This window comes from Leucoraja erinacea, chromosome 32 (assembly GCF_028641065.1).
Source record: "Leucoraja erinacea ecotype New England chromosome 32, Leri_hhj_1, whole genome shotgun sequence".
NCBI lineage: Eukaryota > Metazoa > Chordata > Chondrichthyes > Rajiformes > Rajidae > Leucoraja > Leucoraja erinaceus.
In genome coordinates this window covers 3,829,441-3,857,123 of record NC_073408.1, presented here as the reverse complement: position 1 = coordinate 3,857,123, position 27,683 = coordinate 3,829,441, and the positions used below count along the sequence as shown (strand labels likewise).

General features: G+C 41.0%; 1 protein-coding gene across 2 annotated transcripts in view; it reads right to left on the bottom strand.

Moving 5' to 3' along the window:
• The window catches only part of cbl (Cbl proto-oncogene, E3 ubiquitin protein ligase), a 105,290-nt gene that overhangs the window by 31,840 nt on the left and 45,767 nt on the right, over window positions 1–27,683 (bottom strand). For both annotated transcript variants that reach the window (XM_055660586.1, XM_055660587.1), the window contains exons 3-4: window positions 22,961–23,107; window positions 17,863–18,019 (exon numbers count right to left, since the gene is read on the bottom strand). In XM_055660586.1, coding sequence (XP_055516561.1) covers window positions 17,863–18,019; window positions 22,961–23,107 — 304 coding nt within the window. The remainder of the gene's footprint in view (window positions 1–17,862; window positions 18,020–22,960; window positions 23,108–27,683) is intronic.

The window sequence follows — 27,683 nt, the reverse complement described above, 5'->3', positions numbered from 1 at the left end:
CAGAGATAGTCCTGTCTGAGCCATCTCCCCAACCTTAACCCACCCTTTTTGCAATGCCAGTTTCGACAATGGGTTTAGAGCTGAAATGGTAACTGTTTGTTACAAATAACAACTTGGTTTAGTTTACTGTCATATGTACCAAGGTACAGTGAAAAGCTTTTGTTGCTTGCTAACCAGTCAGTGGAAAGACAATACATGATTACTATCGAGCCATTCACAGTGTACAGATATATGATATGGGAACAACATTTAGTGCAAGATAAAGCCACTAAAGTCTGATCAATGATCGTCCAAAGGTCTCTAGATGACGTGGATAGTCGTTCATGACTGCTCTCCATTTGTGGTAGGATGGTTCAGTTGTCTGAAAACAGCTGGTAAGTTATTATAATCATTAATATTTAAATAAACATTATTAAAAGGATGAAAGCTGCAAATAATATTTACATATTAAGGAATAAAGAGGAATGGCTTCAAATTCTGTTCAGAATGGCGAATGTTAGTTTTACACAACATAATTACTAGACAGCCTGTAAATAAAATACCATTGTGATGCTGATAGCTTGATGCTACTCCAAGTCTCAATCAAAACATTCTACTGTCTGAGCCAATTATGTTGTTAAAAAAGTGATTGCTTAATGCTTCTAAATAGTTAATTTACAAGCTCCACAAATCATAGAAACATAGAAATTAGGTGCAGGAGTAGGCCATTCGGCCCTTCGAGCCTGCACCGTCATTTAATATGATCATGGCTGATCATCCAACTCAGTACCCCGTACCTGCCTTCTCTCCATACCCTCTGATCCCCTTGGCCACAAGGGCCACATCTAACTCCCTCTTAAATATAGCCAATGAACTGTCCTCAACTACCCTCTGTGGCAGAGAGTTCCAGAGATTCACCACTCTCTGTGTGAAAAAAATTCTCTCCTCATCTCGGTTCTCTAAAGGATTTCCCCCTTATCCTTAAGCTGTGACCCCTTGTCCTGGACTTCCCCAACATCGGGAACAATCTTCCTGCATCTAGCCTGTCCAACCCCTTAAGAATTTTGTAAGTTTCTATAAGATCCCCTCTCAATCTCCTAAATTCTAGAGAGTATAAACCAAGTCTATCCAGTCTTTCTTCATAAGACAGTCCTGACATCCCAGGAATCAGTCTGGTGAAACCTTCTCTGCACTCCCTCTATGGCAATAATGTAAAATCCATTTAACTGCTGAATTATCCGAGTGAGACATGTATAATTAATAGGATCCACTTCACACAACTGTCCTTAAAAGGTCAGGGTGGAACCAGTTTTACTAAAACAAATATCGTGATTTTTTTTGTGGTCAATCTTCAAACTCTAGGATATAAATTCCCATATTTACTAGACCTTGTACTAAAATTAGTCAATGTTTCCTCTTCCTTTTACCCCTCTTTCTTTTTATTTTGACCAGCACCACACCAGTACGTTTACCACATAGGAACATAAAAAAGAAAAACATATTCTTACAACTATTAATAGGTGGTTGAAAATACTCTTGTAAATGTGTAGGTAACAAAGTAACCACCCTGTGCCATAACTTTTTGGATCAGTTTCAGGTGCTTTAGTAACGTCAGCTGACTGATATACCAGTCTATTTGTTCTGACTCATTCAAGGCAAGCCTGTCAGCGATGAGCACTGTATCACAACAGTGTGCTATAGATTTAACAGTACACTGTATCCACACCACTCAAATTCTTCTGGCAAGTGATACCTCCTGCATGGATTGGATGATGCAAGAACCAGCTACAACCAAAAAAGAACGAAAACTAATGTTGGCTCAGCAAATACATCCGGCTCTAGATCTGGAGCCTCCTGTAACTGGCTAATAGTTTATTTCCAGGGAATTGCCAAACCAAAACAACACAAGATAAAGAGAAAAAGAAGCAATAGGAATTAAATTACTAACATAATAATTTGAATGACATCCTACATAGACACAACTGTCAAATGTCTCAGGGCTGATTGAACAGGAACAAAATTCAGAAATTAGGAAATGTCACCTTATTTTGGTTATTTAACTAGACTAAGTGGGACCCACCCTGTCACACTGGAGGCTTGGTCCCCATCGTAACATCCCACCACTCACCCATAGCCCCCAACTGCACATGCACAGCTCATTTCCCCTCATCCCTAACACTCTCTTCCTCCCTCTCCTCTTCTTTCCCCTCTCCTCCAATCCCTCCCTCACCTCTCTCCCTCTCCTTTCCCCTACCCTCAGTCGCTCCCTCCCTCCCTCATTCCTCTCCCCTCCCTACCCCCCTCCTATCCCTCTATCCCCACTCCTCACCTCCCCACTATCCCTCCTCACCTCCCCTCTGCCCTCCTCTCCCTCTATTCCTCAATTTCTACCTCCCCCACTCTCCCTCCTCACTTCCTCCCTCTTCTTTTCCCTCTCCTCCTACCCTCCCCCAATCCCTCCCTCATCTCTACTTTCCCCTAACCTCAGTCACTCCCTCCCTCCATAACTCCTCTCCCCACTACCCCACTCTCCCTCTCTAGGATCTCGAGGTTGCTGCTCCTCTCCCTTCTTGCATGCCCCGGAGGAGCATCAGCCGTCGGTGCGGATCCTCGGCTCGGCCGGAAGCACCAGCAGCTGCGTGGGGGCGGGAGGGAGAGCTCGGAGAAATGACGGGGGAAGAGCCAAGGCCAAAAGGGGGGGGTATCACGGAGGGAGGGGGGCAGGAGCCACCGAGGGGGATCAGAGGGGAAGGGGCTGGAGCTGCAGGGCGTTGTGATGACGGTGCGTTTGGAACACAAAGCGGGCGATGGACGTTCTCCTCCGCTGGGACCAGATTCTCCGCTTTCCGTTTTGGCGACATCTTCCAGGCCGGGCAGCGCAGCGCCGCTTCCGGTCCCTCTGAAAATTGTGTGCGTTTGGAGACTTCCACCAACCACCCACAGCTTCCCTCAGCTCTAGTAAAGACGCGATGGCGCAGGAAAGGACGGATCGTCCCGTGGAGTGACAGAAGAGACCTATCCTCGCAGCGTTGACTTGCAGGAATGGAGGTCGATCTGCGCACGCGCGGGTTTTTAAGATTTTTAAACCTCGCTAACTTTTACAATATACCACCAATCGGAACGATACTTGGTACACTCGCAGCACAGGAGAACGGTGAGTAAGCTGGCGAAAAATCGTAGCACTATCGTGTACTATTACAGCGCAAATAGGAAAAACCTCGCAAACCGGAAGAGCACAAGATCAGAGTTTTAGTTATGTATACGTGACATTTTAGTGTTTTCTAAAAGAGAATTTAATTGCAGCTACTGTTACCAAAAGGTTTGCAGACAAAAACTAATTTAAAAAAAAGCTATTTACTTTGCTTATTGGATTATCAAAATCATTAGTTGTCCAAACCTAATTAAGGTGCAGCCCATGACTCCTTGAAGCAGATCATACATTTTTAATGGCTTAAGACTTAGGCAGCCATTTTTCTGCATGACTGAAAAATTAAACTAGTTCTAATTAAGAACAGATAAAACATCATTTTGACGTCACAAGGCAGACTAAAAAATTGCTTGCGTGTAGGAAAGAACTGCAGATGCTGGTTTAAATCAGAGGCAGACACAAAATCCTGGAGTATATTAGCGGGACAGGCAGCATCTCTGGAGAGAAGGAATGGGTGACATTTTAAGCCTTCTACAGACTGATTTATTTGGTGTATTTGGCACCAATAGAAGTTGGGCCAAATTTCATAAATTGTACATAATACACAAGCAGTAAATGCATTCACTCGATCTCACCTCTACATTGTATGCTATTCGGGTACATGCAAACCCAACTAAAGTGAATGTTCACAGGAGCAATTCTTTTAATGTTATTTTTCAGTTATTTTTGCAGTTTTCATCATGGTTGCTACCAAATGAAAGCAATTCATTGACAAAACTGCACCAAACAGTGAAATACTGCCTTAAACTCTGGATTAAAATGCATGTTTTTAACTATAACACATCTTTCATTGCTCTTTTTCTCAGATATAGTATACGTTTATATGCAGTAAAAAAATCCTGTTACAATTTGGCTTTTCAGTTTTAGCGTTTATGTTTCACACTATCTTTTCCTGTTCCTTATGAGCTGTATTCATTTATCAAAGACCAAGGGTTGAACTAAGACCTAGTGTAGTTGGGTTGCTCATGTTCCACTATTTCCATTTCTCAAGCAGAATTTCCAATTTTTTGAGTTGTGACACTCTTATCAGTAATTGCAAGACATAAGATTTTGGAAATTCACACATTCCCTTGCACGCTGCACCATATCTCAGCATGTTTAAACTGTGAACAACTAAGCTGCACACATTGAACATGTGCTCTCCATGTCTAAACAATAGTGCATTCAAGCAACGGTTACACTAAATAAACCTGCTCACTGCCAGATTTTTGGGCATAGCTAGAATGTCTTGGCTACAGCTGTGCAGCATTGTTGCAAGTAAGAATATCAGAACTGAATGGCAAAGCAGAGAAACAGCACAACTGCATGGCAGCATTTATCCAGCACCAAGGAGACTTAGTAAGTTGTCAATAAGATCAAATGAGAGGCACAACCTGACATTAAGAAAGAAAAATAATAAATTGTCAAAAGAATACTTAACTCCCCAAGAATGGCGGTTTGGGTTATTGGAGCCCAATGTCCCAGGGAAAGGTAATTGATACGGAAATCTGAAGTCGTTTCATTACGTTCGCAACTTTTGCACTAATCAGGAACTCTTCAAATGGCAGATACCTGAAATTACGATCTACTTATAAGAAACATAAATGCCAATATGGGTTGGTTGATCTGTCTGTTCTTTCTTTTGTAATTTTTCTTGTCCCTTCTGCTGCGCGTGCTGACTTATGAGACCACCATAGGCCAGTGTTAAATCCTTGGGTGGTTGAGCTGCTCAGATGACTACACTTATAAAGTATGAGAGGATTGATAATTGCCAAATTATAAATAATGTTTTTAAGTTTGCTCAGTTTTTGATGTGAGATCATTGAAGACTTGGTTGACAAGTGTATTCAAAGTCTTGTTCAAGGAAGAAGCAAAGCCTCACTGGTGGAGATGGAAGTGTAGAGGGATTGGATCTGTATAATGGAGGTGATCCTATTGTTGATGGTGGGTACCGCGATGTGTTGAAATGTAGGTGGAAAGGGTAGAACTGGACAAGGGGAGAAAAAAAAAGTTCAGATAGGCAGAAATCATCGATCGGAAAGACATTCAAAACTTTTTTCCAAGGGTGGAAATGTAAAGACTAAAGGGAATAGCTTTAAATTGAGAGAGGCAACGTTGAAAGGAGATGTACTGGGCTTTTAAAAAATATATACACTAGAGGGTGATGGGCACCTGGAACAAGCTGCCCATGTGGTGGAAGAGGCATATACGATAGTGGCATTTAAGGGTCTATTAAATAATCACATGGATATGCTAGGAATAGAGGTTTATGAATCACATACAGGCAGGTGAGATTAGTTTATTTTGGCATTATGTTCGGCAGACATTATGCGCTGAAAGGACTGTTCTTGTGCCGTACTATTCTGTTCTTCAGGTAATGTTCCACTCGGGTACCTAAATTTCAAAAATATTTAAAGTTTAATTTTTTACACTGGAATCCAAACCTCTAGCACACTCTTCATGATCGGGCCCCAAATGGTAGTAATTTCAATAATTTACACCACCAGGTGGCATTACCATGCTCATACACAAAACCTTACCTATGGGTGAAGTGCAATTAATTATGATTTTATACTCTTCACAGCTTCCACAAAAATTACTGGTCTTTCCACTGGCAGGCATAATTCCTACAGTAGGGGAAATCGGGAATCAAGGGACATAGGTTTAAGGTGGTGATTTAATGGGAATTGAAGGGTAACTTTTTAAAACGCAAAGGATGGTGGGTGTATGGAGAGTTGCCAGAGGAGGTAGTTGAGGCAGATACTTTCACAACGTTTAACATTTAGACAGGTACATGGATAGGATGGGTATCGGGGGATATGAGCCAAACACACGCAGGTGGAACTAGTGTAGATGGGACATGTTGAGGTTGTGGCCAAGTAGGGCCAAAGGGCCTGTTTTCACACTGTATGACTCAATAACAGATATGTTTCATTCCAGACAACAAACTGACAAATCTTTTCTGCACCCTCGCGAATGCAATATTATTCTTCCTATTGTATGGTGACCAAATTGGAACACAATACTCCACCTGTGGCCCAACCGACAAATTTATAAAATTGTACCATAACTTTATCTTATTTTCTATGCCCTTGCCAATAAAGACGTAGTCTGTTTGTATTTTTCAGTAATTTATTTTCATGTGCTATCAATTTCAGGAATCTTATGACTCAGGCACTCATAACATTTTAGCATCTGGACTTGAATACCCAAGACAAAGGTTTTAGGCCAGTCTGATTGATAGGTATTAATGTGTCTGCTTCCGTGTTGAATGACTCAATGAAGTGCCTGTCTTCATTAACACATTGGTTCTCAGTTTGTTAAATAATGATGAGACAAAAAATCTACTTAAAAAAAAGTTTAAACAAATAGTAAATAAAGAGGGAAAAGGGAGTTTGACTGGCTTGAGGTTGGTGAAACTGAGAAAGTGATCAGATGTGGGGTAGAACAACAGCAAAAATATGTAGGTGGTAACAGAATTGCAAAATCCTGAAACATTTGGCTGCAACAAGAACAGGCGAATAAAGTCCCTTTTGTTGGCCTACACATCACACATTACAAAAATTCAAGATTACTGTAAACAAGTTGTTCTAATACATTTGACCAGTTACCAATATGCTGTCAGATTTTCTTCTTCATATTAAACAAGGCAATACAAAAAGATATTACATATCACCTCGTAGAAACAAAGTAATGCTGATGTCGGTTAACACACAAAAGGACACAAATGTTGGAGTAACTCAGCAGGTCAGGCGGAGAACATGGTTAGATGATGCTTTGGGGGTCTTTTGGAAAAAAACTGGAAAAGGGGAGAAAGTAGGAGAAAACATGGTGGGGTGGGGTGGGGGGTGCTGACAGGCAGTAGGCATGAGATAGGTTTGAAGAGTTGTGGATTGTGCATCCAGAGGGAGGAAAGTAGCGTAGACAGGGGATGAGGGAGTGGAGAGAAATTGGTAAGCCAGGTGGGACATGGGGTGTGGAAAGGAATGTGGTGGTGAACGGGGGAGGGCTGTAAAAATTACAGGTTACCTAAAATTGGAGAATTCAACATTTATATGTTGCAGAATATGAGGTGATGTTCCTCCAGTTTGTGTGTAGCCCTAAACTAGCAATCGAGGAGACCCAGGACAGAAAGGTCAGCTGGAGTGGGAAGGGGGTGTTAAAATGGTAAGCAACTGGGAGATCTAGTAGACCTTGGCGTCACTTATCCATGTTCTCCAGAGATGCTGCCTGACCTGCTGAGTTACTCCAGCACTTTGTGTGCATTTACGTATCACCTAATCTTTTACAACCTCAGCAAAATGTTTTATAGCCAATAAAGTTTTTTATTTAAAGTCATCCCTATTGCAATGCAAGAAATGTTGAAGCCAATTTGCACATTGCAAAGACTCATAAAAATTAATGATATCTGTTCTAGTGCTGCAATTTGCTTTTCTTCAGAACAGTGTCATTTAATTGAGCAGATTGGATCTCAGTTACATGTCTCAGAATAGATTCAGGAATACTCAAAAAGTTACCAGTATATTTTTAAATTGCATTTGAAATATTCCCTGTTTTCTCTAAGTACAGTGTAGAAATGTGCAGACTAAAAAGCTACTTCAATGCTCAAGCCTTGCTGAAGTCCCAAAGACACCATCCTCGTCAATTCTGTTAAGCCCGTCCCACTTGGGCTACCTCCACCCACCTTGCCCACAACCAATAGTCGCAGCAAGGTCGCCACGAGGTCGTAGGAGGTCTTCGTCAATCTCCTTCATGGCCGAGAATGGTCTCTGCGTAGTCGAAGCTTCAGCTAGGTCGCGGTGTATTTTTCAAGATGTTAGAAATTGTCCGCGACTAAAAATAGGTCGCCGTGGGAAAAGTCGATACTTTTGTAGTCGTAGGTCTAGTCGTAGTCAGTCATAGCAGGTTGTGATGGTAGTCGTAGGTAGTCTAAGGTAATAGCTCCGCCGTGACAAAAGGTCAGTACAGGTGCACAACCTTTTATCCGAAGATCCAAATAACGAAAACCTCCGAATAGCGACATTTTTTCAGTCCTTGAAAAAAGGTCCTTGAAAACGTTCACCGAGGGCGGCCCGCAGAGGTGACAGCGGAACCTCCGGTCGGTCCTCGAAGAAAGGGGAACTAAAGCCCCATTCATAAAAGAGAATGTGAGGGTATATTGCGCGGGAGGGTTAATAATTGACAATCTGCTGCTGCCTGCCCGCTGAGGTTAAAAAGTTCCCACGGTAGACTCACGATACACAGTGTATCGTGAGTCTTGCGTGGGAACTTTTTTTAACTCAGCGGGCAGCAGCAGATTGTCACTCCCTTCAGTTTCACCCCACCTACACCCCTCTGCTTCCCGGCCATGTGTGTGACCCCTTCCCTCCCCTCTCCAGCTCCCCGCGCATTGCACCGGCGCGGGGGCTTTGCACTGTCTTCACGTCGGAGCTAGTGCCAATCACCGGAGACGTCAGGACCAACGGGACACCGGCCCCCAGGCCCACTGCAAGCACGGAGATCCCAGAGACCCACAGCCAGCAGCGGCCCAGCCACGTTCCAATTCCAGAGGAACACGCTCTCCGCTGTCCCCGTAGGGACAGAAGCTGATGGCTCGGGCTGTGACGTCTCCGGCCACCCCCCTGTACAGGAGCTGAGACTGGGAACTGTGGGGTTGTTTGCAGTTGCAGAGGGAGGGGGCAAGGGCGGTACAGTTCCCAGTCTCAGCTCCAGTCCAGGGGGGTGACCGGAGACGTCAGGACCAACGGGACACCGACTGCAAGCACGGAGATCCCGGAGACTCACAGCCAGCAGCAACTCTAGCCCAGCCCCGCTCCAACTCCAGAGGAACCCGGGTTGCAGATGAGGGGGCGCAGCTCGGGCTGTGGGCGAACTGCCACTTGTCGCTGTAGCGGCGCATCGGGGAGCGGGTTCCTGTTGGTCCTGACGCCTCCGGCCACCCCCCTGGACAGGAGCTGAGAGACGTCAGGACCACCAGAAGCCGCTCCCCGATGCGCCGCTACAGCGACAAGTGGCAGTTCGCCCACAGCCCGAGCTGCGCCCCCTCATCGAGACACCGACCCCCAGGCCCACTGCAAGCACGGAGATCCCAGAGACTCACAGCCAGCAACAACTATAGCCCAGCCCCGCTACAACTCCAGAGGAACCCGGGTTGCGGATGAGTGGACGCAGCTCGGGCTGTGGGCGAACTGCCACTTGTCGCTGTAGCGGCCCATCGGGGAGCGGATTCCTCTGGAGTTGGAGGGACAGGAAGACACAGCGGCTTTTGAGAATGGTGGGCAATCACTTCCAAAGTTCTGCCCACACAGTCAGTACACCTCTCCTACACTTGTCTCCCGCACTAAGATCATCTCGCAGAGAATGATCCCAGCCTAACCCTCCCTATTCTCTCCTATTCTGCAAGAAAAACCTACATTGAAGACTCAAACTCGCGATCGAGTAACTGCCGGGATCGAGGCGCAAACTCGCGACCTTACGGATACGAGCCGAGCACTCTACCACTGAGCCAGCCGTTAAAATCTACGCTAAAAATCTTCCATTCCGAAAACCGAAAAATTCTGAATTACGAAAAGTGTCTGGTCCCAAGGCTTTCGGATAAAAGGTTGTGCACCTGTAGAAGTAAAAGGTAATTTAAACAGCAGAACATCACCTCTGTCACTCCAAGGCATGTTCATTCATAGCTTGAGAGATTTTTGGAGAGGGGAATAGTGTTCTCGAGATGGCACCAAAAAGGCAGCAGTACAGGGAGGGCACAACCCTCAAATAAACCTGCCATGCAGGTGTTGCCCACCCAGGAGGAGGAGTGGCAGGAGGTGATAGTGCAGGAGGAGATAGCCCTGCATGAGAGACCCCTGGAGGAGGAGACCAGGGTGGTAGTATATGTCCCCACCACCACCCCGTCCTTCACTGCCTCATTTGAAGGCAGCAAAGCCCCTTTCTCCTGTGTCGGACACAGCATCAGAGGCAGATGCCCCATTGGTAGTGAGGGAGGGCTGGAGGAAGGTTATGCCCTACACCTTCACCAGGCTGCAGGAGGGGGACCTTGAGGAACGGTTCCAGCAGAATGCCATCCTGTACGACAAGGAAAATTAAGGGTACAGGGACAGGGACAAGAATGACATGCTTGCCATCCACTGCCCCACATGTGTTGTCTTAAAGTTCCAGCTCTTCCTGTCATCTGGTGTACTGGGACAGTCCATCACATCACATCATCTCCATTCACCCATTGAGACCTCTTCTTGTGCTTCCTCTTCACCCTTGCTCTTCCTCTTCTGCCTTTCTTAAAAGGCTGCTGAAGCAAAAGGGCAACTGCAAACATCAGTAATTGTATTTTTACTAACATCCTCCAAACTAGTTCCTTCCATGGTTCAGAATGATTTTTAAAAAACCTGGGAGGCATTTTTTAGTGCAAAATAAAATGCAGACATGACGTCATTTTAATCAGATGATCATTGAGCTGTAGACACTCGTCACTGGTCTTTGTTGGTTTTCGGTGTGGTCCTCTAAGGTGGAAGGGGGTCGTGCTCATTCACGGACCAATTTGCCAGAGACCATCCTCGAGTCTTCAACATAGTCGAAGGAGGTCTTCTTCATAGTCGAGCGAGGTCTTCAACATAGTCGTAGGAGGTCGTAGACATAGTCGTAGGAGATCGTAGATCACTGCGACCTTGATTTTTTTTTAAGTCGCTGTGGAGGTCTCCTAAGTGGGACAGGCCCTTTAGTAATTTCTTTAAAAAACTCAATAAAATAATTTATTGCGTTCGAAGCAAAGCTGACCATCACTAAACAATCCTTGTCTTTCCAAATGCAGATAGATCCTAGGCTCAGAATCTCTTCTGATAATTTTCCTACCACTGATGTTAGGTTTACCACCCTGTTGTTCCCTAGCTTGTTCTTGCAGCCTTTCTTAAAGGCTCAATATTAGCCACCCTCCAATCTTCTGAAAGCTCACCTACAGCTGAGAAAGATACAAAAACCCCTGCCAAGTCCCCAGCAATTCCAACAAGCGGAATTATTGACCTTTATCTATGTTAATCGTGTCAAAACCCCTTTTCATAATATCAATACGTTTCAGGACATCTCTATGCTCATCTCGGATTCCCCTAGTTTCTATCATCTCCTCCACAGTAAATACAGATGATAAGTATTCATTTAAAATCCTGCCAATCTCCCAAGGTTCCACACAGAGACGACCACATTGATTCACGTTCATCTATTCCCTCTTTAGTTATTCTTTTGTTCTTTATATATACACCTTTAGAATCTCTGGATTCTCTTTTACCTTACCTGCCAAGCTTATCTCGTCTTTTTTTTTTTTTTTTTAACCCTTATTCGTTCTGAAAATTATTCCTAAATCCTTTACACTAAACAGAATTGCTTGATCCCAGCTGCCAGACATAGTGTTTGCATAACTGGACACTCATTATCCTTCATCGAGTATGGTCCCTTAATCCTTCAGCCTTGCCCATTACTCAAACATGAAAAAATGACCCTGAACTCTCCATCTCACTTTTAAATGCCTCCCAATTGCCAGATGCCCCTTTGCCAGCTCATAGTCTTTCCCAGACAACCTTTAAAAGCTCCTTTAAAATGCCATAAAAAATAGCCATGCCCTAATTTAGGACTAATTTGTGAACCAGTCTATCTTGTTCAGTCTGAAGAAGGGTCTCAACCCAAAACGTCACCTATTCCTTCTCTCCAGAGATGCTGCCTCACCCACTGAATTACTCCAGCATTTTGTGTCTATCTTGGTCTACAACTATTTAAAAACTAACAAAGACCCTTCTCCAGAACTGGAAGCCAAAATGTGTTCGACTAATTGAGTCACTTTTGAATAATTAATTTAAAAAAAATACTTTGGAAGATTGCAATTTACTTCTTAATGTAATTTTTTTTTAATGAAACACAATCATGGAATACAGTAGCAGCATAAGAGGCCAATTAACTTGTTATTCATGTGCTAGCTGTTTGGTGCAGCTCTCCAATAATCTACGTCCATGGAGAAATCTTTTTCCCGTGAAGATTTTTCCATTTTATTTTAAGTTGGCTTGTAGGAAGAATTCCAGGTCAGAGCGATTGAATGCATTTTTAGAAGTCATCCTCACAGTTCCTGTGCTTCCATCCTATTGTTATAAATTATCCTGATTTTTTTGGTGATCAGAAATTTGCACAATGCAATAGATTTGGTCTAGCTCATGTCTTATACCATTTTAGAAAGATCTCCCTGCACTCATATTCAATGACTCTACCAAAAAGTCAAATTTCTTGTGTACCTCCTTTACCATCTTTGCAACCTGTGGTGAGAAAATTATTGGAGGGCATTTTGAAGGACAGGATTAGACCTATTAGGGATAGTCAGAAGGGTCCCGACCCAAAAGGTCTCCCATCCATGATCTTCAAAGTTGCTGCCTGACCCGCACAATTACTCCAGCACTGCATCCTTTTGTAAACAAGCACCTACAGTTCCTCATTTCTACTTTAAATCAGGTTATGCATAGCAAATGGCAGGGTGTAGGGACCAGAGAAATATAGGGAACAGATATATTTCACTGGATGGTAGGGAAAAGGGCATTGGTTTCATCAGTACAATATTTCGGACTTTACAAGTCATTGGTGATACCAGATTTGGAGCATGCGTGCAGTTCCGATAACCCCGCTATCGCAAGGATGTTTATGCATCCAACACACCATTCTCTGATATTAGTTTGCTCATTTCTCACCACACAAGCCAGCCCCTCCCCAAGCTTTTTCCTTTGCAACCACAGGATGTGTAGCATCTGTCCCTACACCCTCGCTCTCATTTCCATCCAGGGACTAGAGGAGCTCTTCCAGGCAAGGGGAGGTTCACATATGTTTCCCACCGTGTTTGTTGCATTCAGTGCTCCCGGTGTGGCCTCCTTTACAAATGTGAGACCAAGTGTAGGCTAACACCGTTTTTCAGAACATGTGTATTCTCTCCTACTGTCACTGGGACTGGAGGTCTTGAGTTATAAGCCTCGAGACTGATGAGCTCAGACAGTTTTCCCTGGAATATAGAAGGCTGAGGGATGAACATACAGAATCACTAGGGGCATAGGTGGGATAAAAAGACACAGTATTTTCTCAGGATAGAAAAGTCGAAAACTACAGTACATAGATTTACGTTGAGAGGGGAAAGATTTTTTTTAATTTTTTTGATTTTTTATAAAGCACCTAGAGGGGCAACTTTTTCCACTCAGAGGATGGTGTTTGTGGAACAAGCTGCCAAGGAAAAATCGAGGCAGGTTTGAAAGATACAATGTTTGAAAGATATTTGGACATGTACATGGACAGGAAAAGCCTAGAGATATGGGCCAAACACAAGCAAATCTGATTAACTCAAATAGACATCTTGTCAGCGCTAACAAATTATGCCAAAGGGCTGAAATTTGGAAAGCTTTACCCCCTCTTTCAGATGTTGACGAAACTTAATTATGTACTTCCACAGTTCTGCATTAATGTCCATCAATACTTGTGCAGGATAAAGTGACCTCATGATAAATGACTCTACATAATACTTGCAGTCCCTGCTGATGCAGACATCAAGAATTTCAAAACGTTACCATTAGTCTTCATACATTTGATCCTAAGTTAATTTACATTACATTGCAAACAAAGATGTGTCCAGTATTCAGGTCACGCTGGCATTCAAGAGGGGAAATGCATTTATAACATTAACAGCATCACTGATGAAGAACACTAGTGCAGAGTTCCCTGAATAAATATGGTGCAATAAGTAGTACAACATAATTAAATATAATACCTGAAGGCTGAGGGACTTGAATGATATTGAGAGACAGTGAAATTAACAGTTAATTGTACATGGTGGGTCATTTTACTTGATTAGGTTTTGAATGAACATTGAATATCAATCTGAATGCCAGTTGGAAGTGTAACCCAAAACATCATTTTTTGAAAATGGTTAAAATGAAGGAATAAATAACCCAGATCCATACAATTTAACTTCTAAAGATTAACAAATATCATGTATATTTAATTAAATTCTGCTGAAAATGTTTAGTCACACATCATAAACTGAAGCTTACTCTCATAGTCATTTCCTCATAAAATTGTAACTTGTGGTTGCTTTATAACTGAAACTGTTGGGAACCCCTTCTGTGTAAGACTATTGGCAAGCTAGGCGAGGAACTTGAAAAACAAAAAAGGCAAAATGAATGCTAGCAAGGATATTTTGGCAACCGGTAATTTAAATCTGTAGAAACGTTGTTTAACAAAGTCACAGAATTTAAAGAAGTTAGAACCAACATGAGTATTAAGCTCAACAATTTAAAGAACAGCCCAACATGTCAACACGTGTATCTCACCGAAATATTTTTAGCTTTAAACATTTCCCTCCAACTTGTCCCCTCCCCAGGATTATCATACAAGTACAGTGCCCTCCATAATGTTTGGGACAAAGACCCGTCATTTATTTATTTGCCTCTATTCCACAATTTGAGATTTGTATTTGAAAAAAAATCACACGTGGTTAAAGTGCACATTGTCATATGGGGGGGGGGGGGGGGGGGGGGGGGGGGGGGTATGTATAAACAGCTAATTTCGACATGGTGACACCAAAATGTATAAAAATGCCCTTTAATAAAATCTGACAATGTGCACTTTAACCACATGTGATTTTTTTCAAATTCAAATTGTGAAGTACAGAGGTAAATTAATAAATGATGGGTCTTTGTCCCAAACATTATGGAGGGCACTGTGCATAGAGGTTCATTAAAAGTTTGAAACTTTTGGATTTCCTCATAAATTTCATTGGAAGAGCCTGACTCGATGAAGTCAAATCTGATTAAAGGAAACTGCTGATCAGTCACATACGTCAGCAACTGTCCGCCACAATTGTTTGACTTTGCAGCTTGCCAAACAGATCAGATAACTAGAGTACAGGGATGAAAGCTGAGAGAATGCAACAGTACTAAAAATATAAAATTTATCAATGACCTGAACTAAGGTACAATCCATGGGGAGCAATTCCTTAAAATGAAGCAGAGTGGTCTCCTGCGTTCTATAAGACAGTGTACCAACAAGGCAACTTCTGTAATGCACAATGTTTGCATAGATCCAAATTCAATAAAAATGTAGGAAATTCCTAGGTGCCCGAACTGGTGCAAGGGGAAAAGGGAGCAAGAGGGAATACATGGCGCAGGGGAGTTAGGAGGGGCGCAACAAGATAATTGGGGGGGGGGGGGGGGGGGGGGGGGGAGGGGGGAGGAGATAAATTAAGCTAGAGCAAGCAGTGGTGAGAACAAGTAAGAGAAGACACTGGTTGCAGGAAGCAAGAAGAGCAAGCTGGGGCACGTGAGGGGCGGGGGGGGGGGGGGGGGGGACTTGGGGTAAATAGGAGGGGAAGAGCAAACAAGCTTAAAGTGGGGACAGTGGACAAGTTAGAGTGGGTTGTAGTGGGTTTTGTTGATGTTTACAGCTGGTCTGGCATACCCATCAGCCACCCACGCTTTTAAAGAAACCACATACAGGTTGAGAGTCGACCTTAACACCGATGTAAAGTGTGAATTAAACTGTGCTCGTAGTTCTCGCCAGCTTGGGTTGCGATCTCTGCAGATTCCCACATTTTGTAAACCGCCAGAGTAAAGGCTGTCTCACTGCTGCACAACTCTGTCTGCTTGCCTGTTAGCTACAGGTGCTCGGTAAAGGCAGGGGCTGAGAATTTCTCACAGACAGCAACATGCAGTGACGGGTGGTCGATAGTGTCTGTCACGGTCGAACTTTAAACGACAAGGTCACATCACGAGGGCAAAGTGACTGTAAAGTTCGCTTTTCTAAAAGTGTAGGAAGGAACTTTCAACCCGAGTTGTGAATCTGTGGAATTCTCTGCCACAGAAGGCAGCGGAGGCCAATTCACTGGATATTTTCAAGAGAGAGTTAGATTTAGCTCTTAGGGTCAACGGAATCATGGGATATGTGGAGAAAGCAGGAACAGGGTACTGATTTTGGATGATCAGCCATGATCATATTGAATGGCAGTGCTGGCTCAAAGGCCTACTCTTACACCTACTTTATGTTTCTAGGTAGAGATTGGGGCAAGTGGATCAAGCCATGGAAGAGGTTGGGGGTGGAATTGCCTGAATCAAAGTGAACTCAGAATCAGGGCAGACAGGCAATTGAAAACAAGTATAGTAAGGTAAGGGAGAGCAATCAATGAGCAACAAGGAGGAGCAAGCATGTGAAGAGAAATTAGTTTGGGTCAGGTACTGCAATAGGAAAGGGGCAAAACTGAGGTGTATCAATAGATGGAAAAGGGGAAGAAAGAGAATATGGAGATCTAGGATTGGGCGTAATGCGAAAAAACAAATTTAAATTTCAATTAATCACTTGTAATTTCAAAGTTTTGTCAAAATTGATCTGTGTAGCTCTTCAAAATGCTGGCATGTTTCTGCTCTTATGTGCTTTGACGTTGCGTATATTAAAATAATCATTTGATACACCATTTCATAATTCATCTTATATGCAAACAATTACAGGTGGCAACGGGCTGATGTTTAGCCAACAAACACAAAAACATAATAAAAATATGTTATCCAAACAGTGCAGTACTTCATACTTCATTTGTAAACCCAGCTAACCCATTTGGAGAGCCACAATGATTTCATGAGCAAATTGTTTTTTATCCCATAAATTATAATGGTAATTCCTTTTAAAATTGAAAAAGTTGGCCCTAAATTTACAGAAGGATCAAAAGGAATGGGTGACTTTTCAGGTCGAGGGTCAAATTTGAAGAAGGGTCTAGACCCGAAACGTCACCCATTCCTTCTCTCCAGAGATGCTGCCTGACCTGCTGAGTTATACCAGCATATTGTGTCCATATTCGGAAAAGCAATCTCCTTCCAAATGTACAGTCACACAGAAAAAATCTTTCAGAAAAGGATTTCACATTTTATAAACTAGAATGAAGAAATGGGCAGCACAATGGCATTGCTGGTTGTCACGATACCTACACAGCTCCAGCAATCAGGATTTAATTCTGAACTGCAGAGTCTATTTGGAGTTTTATATTCTCCCTCTTACTGAGAGTTTCTCCCAGATACTCTGACTTCCACATCCCAAAGGGCTGATTATTAGGTTAATTAGCTACTGTAAATTACTGCTAATGTAGTGGTGGAATCACATGGTAATAATGGACGTGAAAAATAATAGGTTGCAGAGAATGGGAAGGGGAATTGATTTGCTCAGTTTGAATTTTATGTATGGCCTCCTCTTCCACAAGGAAACATGGAAATATTATCAAAGAAAATAAATAATTTCTTGGATTTTTCTTCTCACTCAGCTATCTCATTTGAAAATTGGTGACATCTTTAGATTTCTCAGTTAAGAGTTACAAGCCCTTGTATTTGCAGACCCCACATAAAATCAATACATTTCAGCTTAGTTAAAATTCTACAGGTGCTTTACCTTTACATCCAAGCAAATATACCATAAGCATATCACAAATCTGACCCTATCATTGGAAGCGTCCAGTTAATATTCAGCAGCAATTTCACTTGCTGATTTTTATCACTTTTTACTAACCCAAGTACGTTAGAGTTAAATGACACGTTCAAATTGATAATTAAAAATGGAAAACGTGGGGCAGAATTGTCCTCAAAAGTGCATTTACAATTGGATTATCAAATGTGTAGTCTTTTCACACTGTCACAAAATGTACTTGCCTGAAAAAGTCTGGTGAAAATGTCAAATTCAAAAACCGAGATGAAGTCATTACAGGTCAGATCAATAGTAGATTTTAAGGCCATGGCCTCAAGACCCGAGGTGATTGGATGAACATCATGCAAGGCCTGTCGAAAAACCTTCCAGTGAATGATCGTCCTAGAACAGGGAGAAGACAGTCAGCATACAAATTGTTAAATACAACAGCATATAATATAGTAGGTTTTAAACAGTTTTAGACAAGCATGACTTCATTCTGATGTTTACCATTGTAAAATTCAATAATTCTAACAGTCCTCTTTAGAGGCATTATCAATCTACTTTATGGTTAGCTTGGCAAACAATATTAAAAGTGCTTTATATTATTCATAAAGGTGCAGGTGATATTGTAATATCGTTCTTAAATATTCCAGGGATTACTCAGATTATAAAGCCATTAAATTATAAATCGAAAATGCACTTGCTAATAACTTCAGTAGAGACCAAGAAAACAAAATCCCAAAAAAGGGAATTTGAGGGCAGTAAAATGTATCATATTAACTTGTCTCAAATTATATTCCACCCTCTGCAAGCAGGTCATAAATATTTAAGCATTTATGTGTACTACTTGCTGATCTCCTTCCTCTCCCTAAAAATAAAACCCCGACAAACATTGTAAATTTTTTTTACAGAGTTTTACTGAAAAATCTTAATTTGTTGCACAAGAAAATTATTGATCAAAATAGACCTAAATTCCAGCCTGCAATAGAATTTGCCATAACATCTAAAATACAAATTAATACAGATTAGGGAGAAGTACAACGTTTCACTTTCAAATGTTAAATTAATCACAATAGGGTAATAACGGAAAAATTGCAAATTGAACTTGGCACTTCCAGATTAAGAATAGAAAATTGTTATCGATTTGCAGTTCCGACTGACTCACATCTAATGATGTCTGCTGGAAAAGCACATAGATCTCCAGCTGGATCAACTCAGATAGCCTCCATAGGCAGCTGACAGTCATTGACACTTATAAATTACACCCGAGAAAAATAGTAGGATATAACCAATAGACAAAAACGTTTGCTTTAACGATGGGAAAAAAAGGCAGTGGTACTTCAAGTGAAGCCTGACCTAAACTAGAAATGAAATCAAATAAGATGACATGGGCGGCAATTAATTTGCTGAAGTTGACACTGTATATTATAGATCATTGCTGATATGCACAAGAGATGAGAGGTATGAAACTGGTGCACGGTGCAACTTGGCTGCTGAGATGAAACCAGATGGCACAAAATTGTTCAAATCAACAGATCTGGCAAAAATTTAAATTGTTAATACTTCAAACATGCCTAGCACTACAAGTAATATCAAGTACATCTGCTGAACACAAATTAACAAAGACTTTTATAAATAAACATAGCAATGACAGGTGTGCTTTCTGAATTTTTACTTTCCTTCCCTATTCTACCCAAAAACTTCACATCTGTGCAACATTTCTCACTGTGTGTTGATCTTATCATGAAACATTTGAACTCTTATCAGTCTGCATAGCAAGCAACATTACCACTGGTATGCTGATAAATGAACATTGCAAATTCATGACCATTTTACCTGGAATTCAAGCATTCAAGTCAATAATCATAGTACAGGCGGGTGACACATGGCTTGTCAAGTACACACAGCTCCATGACTACTACAATATCAAAAACAGTTAAAGTAATGATATTCTATATAAATGTGATAATAGTATAACTAGTCTACTCTACAGCTTTTCTCATGATAAACAAAAGCACCCATCTTCAACATATCTTCAGTCTGCTAGGCGAGTGTTATTGCACAAGTATGGTTCCAGGCTTGTCCATGTAGTAATTGCCAGAAACTCTTTGGAATGGAATGCTTTGGCCTTGCAAGAATATAGATCCAAAATCAATATTGCATATGTCACCTAAGATCGTCTTTAAAACAAGACAAAAAAAACAGCAACTATCTGGCCTCTATATTCTTTACTTTGATGTGAAGGCTTCCAAATTAGGTCAACAGGCTGCTCTTTCAGATCTGGTCCAACTGGTTACAGTTCTCCCAGGGCCTGTTGTCAAGTTATGGTGTTTTCACTCTGCAGTGATCTCCTTCATAAATTCCATTCTCTAGCCACCAACTTCGGCTAATTTGCTGGTAACCATCTGAACCCGTTTGAAACTTGAGCGTCTCTTTGATGCTGATGATATCCAGATGTGTCCAGCCTCCGGTTTCTCCACATCTGCTTCAATTACATGTTACTTTGGGGATCGTCCCAAGATGTCATATCCTCTTCTATTTGGACCTTGTATAATCAGGGATGTGCTGAATTTTGAGTTATCGCTATCTTCTGCTGTCAGTCCAATATGGGCTCCAACCTTATTGTCTCTCCTCAACAGTGACCTGTTATATTTGGCACATTGTTGGTCATCTTTTGGTTGCATCTCAATAGCCTTCCTACACTTTTTTTTTTTAAACGTCTGGTTCTAGCAGCATTCTTGTTACTCATTTACTTATGTATTCATTGGAGTGAAGAAATTTAATATTCTAATATGATCAAATGCAGATCTGACTGATAATTTAACAAATTGAACGGTTACATGGCCACTTTCATACCATTAACTGGCGCAAAATAAGGTATTGTTGTTCGACAAATCTTACAAAATTGCCCATTATGAATTGTGGCCCGTTATCTGTGATCACCACCTCTGTCAAACTGCCCTTTAAACCTGCAAATGAGCTTTTGTGAACAATCTACACTGAAAAATAATCCAATCATCAGGTGCATTGTCCCATTCAGAATAAATCAGACGGGCTCGACTATTGCGCAGAAGTGAAGCATTTAATTTGATTGGTTCCTTTTCTGCATACGGCCCCTAATCTCCTCACTCAGCCTTGAAGCACACATCTTTCCTCTCATTTTGTGGAGGAAGGCATTCACTCCTTAATACGAGTTACCACTTTTAGTGTCATTCCTTCATAGATTTGAATTAATTATCCTTTCAACTACCAAGACAAGTCACTTTGAGTGTCCAGTTCATCTCTCACGTGAAATGCTGTTGCGTCATGTCATTTGCTCTGTGGACTTAATCTCCTCCATCAATGGCTAAGAGATTGGTATGCCTTTCACCACATTGATGGTCATATTTTCCCTATTCTGCCATCTATATCAACTTCACACAAAGCTTTTTTTTCATGTTCCCCATTCTGTATTTCTCACTTGGCTTTAGATATCTCTATACGTATACAACCTTTTTAAAGTAACACCCTCTCATGTGGTAGCTACTCCTTCAGGTTAGATGTTGGATTCCACAAATAATCTAATCTCTCATGGAAATACTTTCTGCCGTCAAAATTGCAATTATTTGCTCCACTGCTGAACTATTTACACCAAGGAACTTGAAACGCTCTACCATCTCCACTTCAGCACCATTGATGATGAGTAAGGAATGTACTCTACACCTCGTTTTCTTAAGTCACTGACTAGCTCCTTCATTTTGATGACTTTGAGAGAGAGGTTGTTTTTGTCTATGTTGCTAAACTCTCTACTCAGTCTCATCATTGTTTGAGATCTGGTCCACTACATGGTATCATCTTACAACTTAAATGGAGTTGGAGCTGAATTTGGCCACACACTCATGAGGGTACTGGGGATATAGCAACTGGCTAAGAACACATCCTTGCAGGGCATCAGTGTTAAGAATTATTGCGGAGCATTGCTTTTCATTTTCCTCACCAACCATAGTTTATGGGTCAGAATGTTAAAGATCTAGTGCTGACTCCTAGGTCCAAATGTCAGCACCCTGATTAAACATCAAAGAAAATAAGTTTCAGCAAATGCAGTTTATTATAGAAAAAATATTATCCTCCAGATTGTCAAACTGTTTGGCATCTTCTCACTATTAGAACTTCATAAACAAACAATGCCATGTCTCTCACTGTAAAGTTCTACTTCATAAATAAAGGACTCAAAATGAAGCCACAAGCTGCTGGAGTGATATATTGTGTAAGGATAGCGAGTGGGAGTATGGATAGTCTGATGGATAAATGAATGCTTTGTGCTCTTAAATCCAGGAAGCAGCTTGTGCAAACTATTTAACAATTACTTCCAAACACTTCTAAAAGGGCAGTAATGACATTTTCTTTTTTTTAGGATGGTGACAGATTTCAATAGTAATAACTTTTGCCAATTGGTGTAATTACTATCTACAAGCTCTTCACCAATTACATCAGAGGATAGAAACATAGAAACATAGAAATTAGGTGCAGGAGTAGGCCATTCGGCCCTTCGAGCCTGCACCGCCATTCAATATGATCATGGCTGATCATCCAACTCAGTATCCCGTACCTGCCTTCTCTCCATACCCCCTGATCCCCTTAGCCACAATGGCCACATCTAAATCCCTCTTAAATATAGCCAATGAACTGGTCTCAACTACCCTCTGTGGCAGAGAGTTCCAGAGATTCACCACTCTCTGTGTGGGTATGAGCTGCACAGTGACATTGCTAATATTCCAACAACCCAAATTTTATCTTGAACATGGTCTTGTGAAAGTCTTTCATTCCTATCATTGTTTATCATTGCCTTTAACACAGCATTTAAATATGAGGTTAAGATTGCAGTAAACATGCAGAAGGATAATACTGCAAAGGTAGTCCAGTAGTCTTCCAGAGCTACATATACCCAGGACTTTTAAGATGGCATCTATCTTTCTGATGCCTTGAATGTACCTGGATAGCAGAAAGATACAATATTGGGCTTGGATAGACTCAAGCATGGAAAACATTGAATGGCAGTGTGGAACGATTCTGATTTTGGTGCAACTGAAAAACGATGGTTAGCCTAGTTGTATAATGGCTGCTGAAGCCTGCTAGCAGTGAAGTGGGTACTCAAAACAAGCTAGGTAAAAGGCTCAGACTATTCCCTTTATATAATTTATATGACACTGTATAACAAGTAATAATGATGAATTGACTACAGCAAAACAAGGGGGGGGGGGGGGGGGGGGGGGGGGGGGGGGGGGTGAAAAATTAAAAAAAAAAAAAAAAATAACCACACTGAAAATCATGCCAAAATTAGGAGCAAATTAAGTGACTTACTTTTCTCCATAAGCTTTCCTCCAGAAATCTGCCGCATCTGCTTTTGTGATCCTGAAAGTATCTCCCATGAATACGCCATTTTGGAATATAGCTTTCAGCTCTGCCAACATGTGACTGAATATCAATGACAGCTTGGTCAAATGTCGTCTGCAAAGAGAATAAATATCTCTACATAATGATGTTCATAACCATTTTTCTCATTAGGAATGAAAAACAGTTAATATGACACAGTTCATATATAAACAAGTTAACATTAGATCTTCCTTTTCACAATTTTCCTTCAGACAACAGTATGAATTTCTTAAAAACTGATTAAGCAATTACATTTGATTATTCATTTCACATCGTGTCTCCAATCTTTTCGTCATTGTATACGCAGGAATCACGAACAGTTGGCAAAATCACATACCATAGTCAATTTTAACCTTCCTAAAATTGGGTGCTGAAGCTATTTTTAACATCCCTGTAAATAACCCCACCCTTCAAGCCCCACCTCCCCCCCAAGTTATTGAGCTCATCACATGCTGAATGTGTGCGTAGGGTAGAACTGCAGATGCTGGTTTTAACCTGTCTACAAGCTGAACGTATATTGTACTAGGGAACTTCCTTCACTATTCTGGGCCAACTCTAGTTTGAGGCTGGTCGTTAACAGGAAAGAGGTAATGACAGCTTTTAAGAACCAAAGAGAAGAGAGGAAGTAAAGCATTGTCAGCCCACAAAGCAGTTGTACCTGCAGTTAATGAATGCAACCACTGTGGCTAATGAGAGGCAGGTACTAAGTTTCAAGTTATTAATATTGAACGGTGACAAAAATATTTAAGTGACAAATTGAATGTATTTTGATTCTCAACAAATTTAGTACTTTTTTGATTTGCAAACCTCTTCCACTTTTCTCAACATGCCCCAATAACACTGAAAATAACACATTCAGTTGTTTGGTGTTAGATCACCAATTCTCAAGAATTTATCACACATTCTCAAGAATTTAACACGCTTAAGACCGGCCCTCCAAAGCTGACGGGTTTTCTCTACAATTATTCAAAACAAAGTCTATAATCTACAGTTTCTCTCTTTTTCTTAAAAAAAAGAAACATGGTTCCTCTATATATTTGACCGAATCATTTGTAAATTTTATAGGTTTTGTACATTGCAGAATTGATGAAAAGCAAAAGACAGTGGATACACTAAAACCCCTGTCCCACGGTACGAGTTCATTCCAAGAGTTCTCCCGAGTTTGCCCTGATTCGAACTCTGAGATTTACGGTAATGGCCACTCGTCGGTACTCGGGGCTCTCATGGACATTTTTCATCATGTTGAAAAATCTTCACGAGTCTTCCCGTGCTTACCTGCCGTTAGCGAGTCTTCCCGAGTACCTGCCGTTAGCGTTAAGAGACGTCCCCGAGCTCCGACATACCCGCTACGTTCCTTCTCCGTGCTTACCACGAGTTTGATTTTTTTTTTAAACTCGGGAGAGCTCTTGGAATGAAATCGCACCATGGGACAGGAGATTAGATACTTGGAGGGACCTTTAGTGCGTCAGGTCAACATGAAGTTAACATTTTCTCTATAAAATGTCTTATTTGTTGAGGATTTCAAGCAAATTCGTTTTCTTCAATGCAGACTTAGTGTTTTGATTTTGAGCTTTATCCATGTACCATTAATCATATTAAAATCATTGTTATAGCAATAGTGCAATACAATGAGATCTTCACTACAATTCTTAATTTAAGAAACTGAATTTTTAACAAAATAAACATAATATACCAAGTTTGTATGACATATTGGGAAGTTGCATTTTGGAACAGAAAATAAACATTTCAAGCTCACTGAACAATCACAATCTATTCGCATTTTGCATAATGCAAGTAAATTTCAGTTTGACACTGACATGCAGCTTTGTTATAAAATGAGCCCTCAAAGAACCAACAGTGCATATTCAAGAAACTGACAAAAGGCAAACAATCCACAGTCCTGTCACATATCACTGGGAATGACTTGCAATGCTTTCTTCATATTATCATAGCACAAATAGAACAGTCAGAAGCAAGGCTTTAAATCACAGGATACTGTACAGAATGCCATTTCGGTTTTGTTTTTTTTAAACATGCTGCTCAGTAGCATTTCTAACTTCTGTAAGTATACTGGTTATCTGCTTACAAGTCATTTCACCTCTTACAAGACTAATCAGGAGACTTTCATTTTGAGGCAACAGGATGATATTGTGCTATTATATTCTTTTGTTTGCACATAAGCTATTTCCGGATCTATATAAAAACAATGGTATTCTCAGAAGAATGGTTAGGAACGGGTAATTTCAATGTCAATCGGGCCTAGTGACTGCACTGCTATGAATGAACGTTTGCTTTTATTCATATATCAATTACGTTTAAGAAAGCCCAAAGAGCAGTTGAGTGACAGCTTGTATTAACTGTCCATCCACTAACGTGTGCACTTCTACAGCTAGGCCCAGTATTTTTTTGGAAGGATAATATTGAACAACTTTGCTCAGTTTTGATTAAAAAATACGGGTTCCTCAAGAGATGACATTTAACTCAGCTGTAAATAAAAGGCAAAAATCTACAGATGCTGGAAATCTATTGAAAGATCAACCTGAAACATTTATTGTTTCTCTTTTTAATTATACTTTCATTCAGAGTTTTCACTTTCAACATCCACTAAACTGTGGTAATGAAGCCATTAATCCAATATTCTTTTTAAATATTGACTTAATAAACTTGAAACACAGGAACATTTATGCTATAACAATTTAGAAGTGTTTCATGTAGATTTATTTATTTTTAAACCCTCAAAAAGCATTATTGAATGGTCTCTTCAATGACCATCACTAGGATTAGCTCTCACAGAGATCTGGTCATGCAGTTAAATAAATACAAATTATACATGGCTAATCTTTTAATACCATATTGGGCCTGCTGCATTTTGACCACACATTAACATCGCATAATTGTAATTGAATTCATCGTCACCAAATACCATTTCCCAAGAGGCTATGGAACTGACAGAATGACATGTATTCCCACAAGCTTCAAGCTATTGTTAGATTCTGTTTCCAACCATTGTCCAGATTATTTGAACTATTCTACCAAAAAGAGAAGAATCTTGCATCCAATCGCTATCATATGCATTATACAATTTCCAATAACATACTCAAAAAATAATCCCTCAGTTCATTTGTCCGTAATCTAGCATTGAAAAATTCTCCTTAGTCCTTCCAAAAAAAAGAAAACTATATTTTGGTATTGACCTAGTGGCCACCTACTTACTGAATATTGGATTATCTGTAAATTTTGTATTAAATGATTTGCTATACTTTTCTTCTCACATTTTCTCCTTGTGAATTATATTCCACTTAAAGACACAAGAAACTGCAGTTGCTGGAATTTTGAGCAAAAAACTAAGCGTTGGAGGAACTCAGCGGGTCAGACAGCATCTGTGGAGTGAATTGCCAATGTTTCTGTCTGACTGAAGAAGGGTCGACCCAAAACATCATCTGTTCATTCCCTCCACAAACTTGACCCTCAAATTTCCTTTAAATCTTTCTCTTCACCTTAAACCTATGCCTGCTAGTTTTAGAGCAGCCACCACCCCCCCACACATTGGGAAAAAATATACTCTTCTACACATTGCCACAGCCATTGAAGGCAAGCATGCCATGAGCCCTTGTCACCCTGTGTACCTTTTCCACCACTTCCAGGGAACTAGGGAAAAGTCGGCGTGGGAGGTCCGCAGTGAAGAACAATGGAGAACCTGACATTGGGGGGGGGGGGGGGGGGGGGCGGGGGACGGTGGTAGAACAAAGGGAGATCTGTGTGGGGGAGGGGTGTTTAAGAATCCTCTGTCCAGGGGATAAACCTGCGTTTGTTTGTTCATTCCTATTAAGGCGCTGTGTACACGGCAGCCAGCCAACAGTCGCTTGCCTTTTTCTTTTTTTCACTTTTAATTTAATTTTCATTTCAAGATTGTGTACCTTGTTATGATTGTTGGCAGACCAATTTCCTTCTGGGGATGAATAAAGTTCTATCGTATTATATGTATATGTTCCCCAAGATATCTCCATTCTACAACAATTGCCAAGGACCTGCCATTCTATGTGTATGTCCTTGTTTTAACTTCCCAGAATACATCAGTCCATACATATTGAAGGTGAATTCCATTTGCCATTCTGATGCCCATTTCCCCAGTTGATCAATATCTTGTAACCTTGGACTATTTCACTCTACATTACTCCACTTTTGGTGGCATGTGTAAACCTAATTAATTGTGCTACCTACATTGTCATCCAAGCTCATTTAAGGCAAGCTACCTATTAGTCATGAATGTGTCAACGAACGGATACATTTACAAAAGGAATTTGCCTTAATTTCTGGGTTTGCATGATAAACCTGTTTTGAAATTCAGCCTGTCAAACAAAGATAGTCAACAAGGAAGCCAAAAATGCCCAAGCTACCCATCATGACAACCCACACAGGCATGCTAATAAGGATAACAAATTTGTGGCTTTGGGTAATTCAACTCTGGATAGGCCATTAGCTTGACAAATTTACACCCGGTTTAAAGCATTTTTAACAATCCTTATTTTGATCAATAAGCAATCTAATTTCATCAAGTAAAACAATATTTATTACTCTCAGTCAGCACAATGCAGAGTGTTTGCTGAAAATATGAGTCCACATTGCTCTTAATCTGCAGACATATCTATCT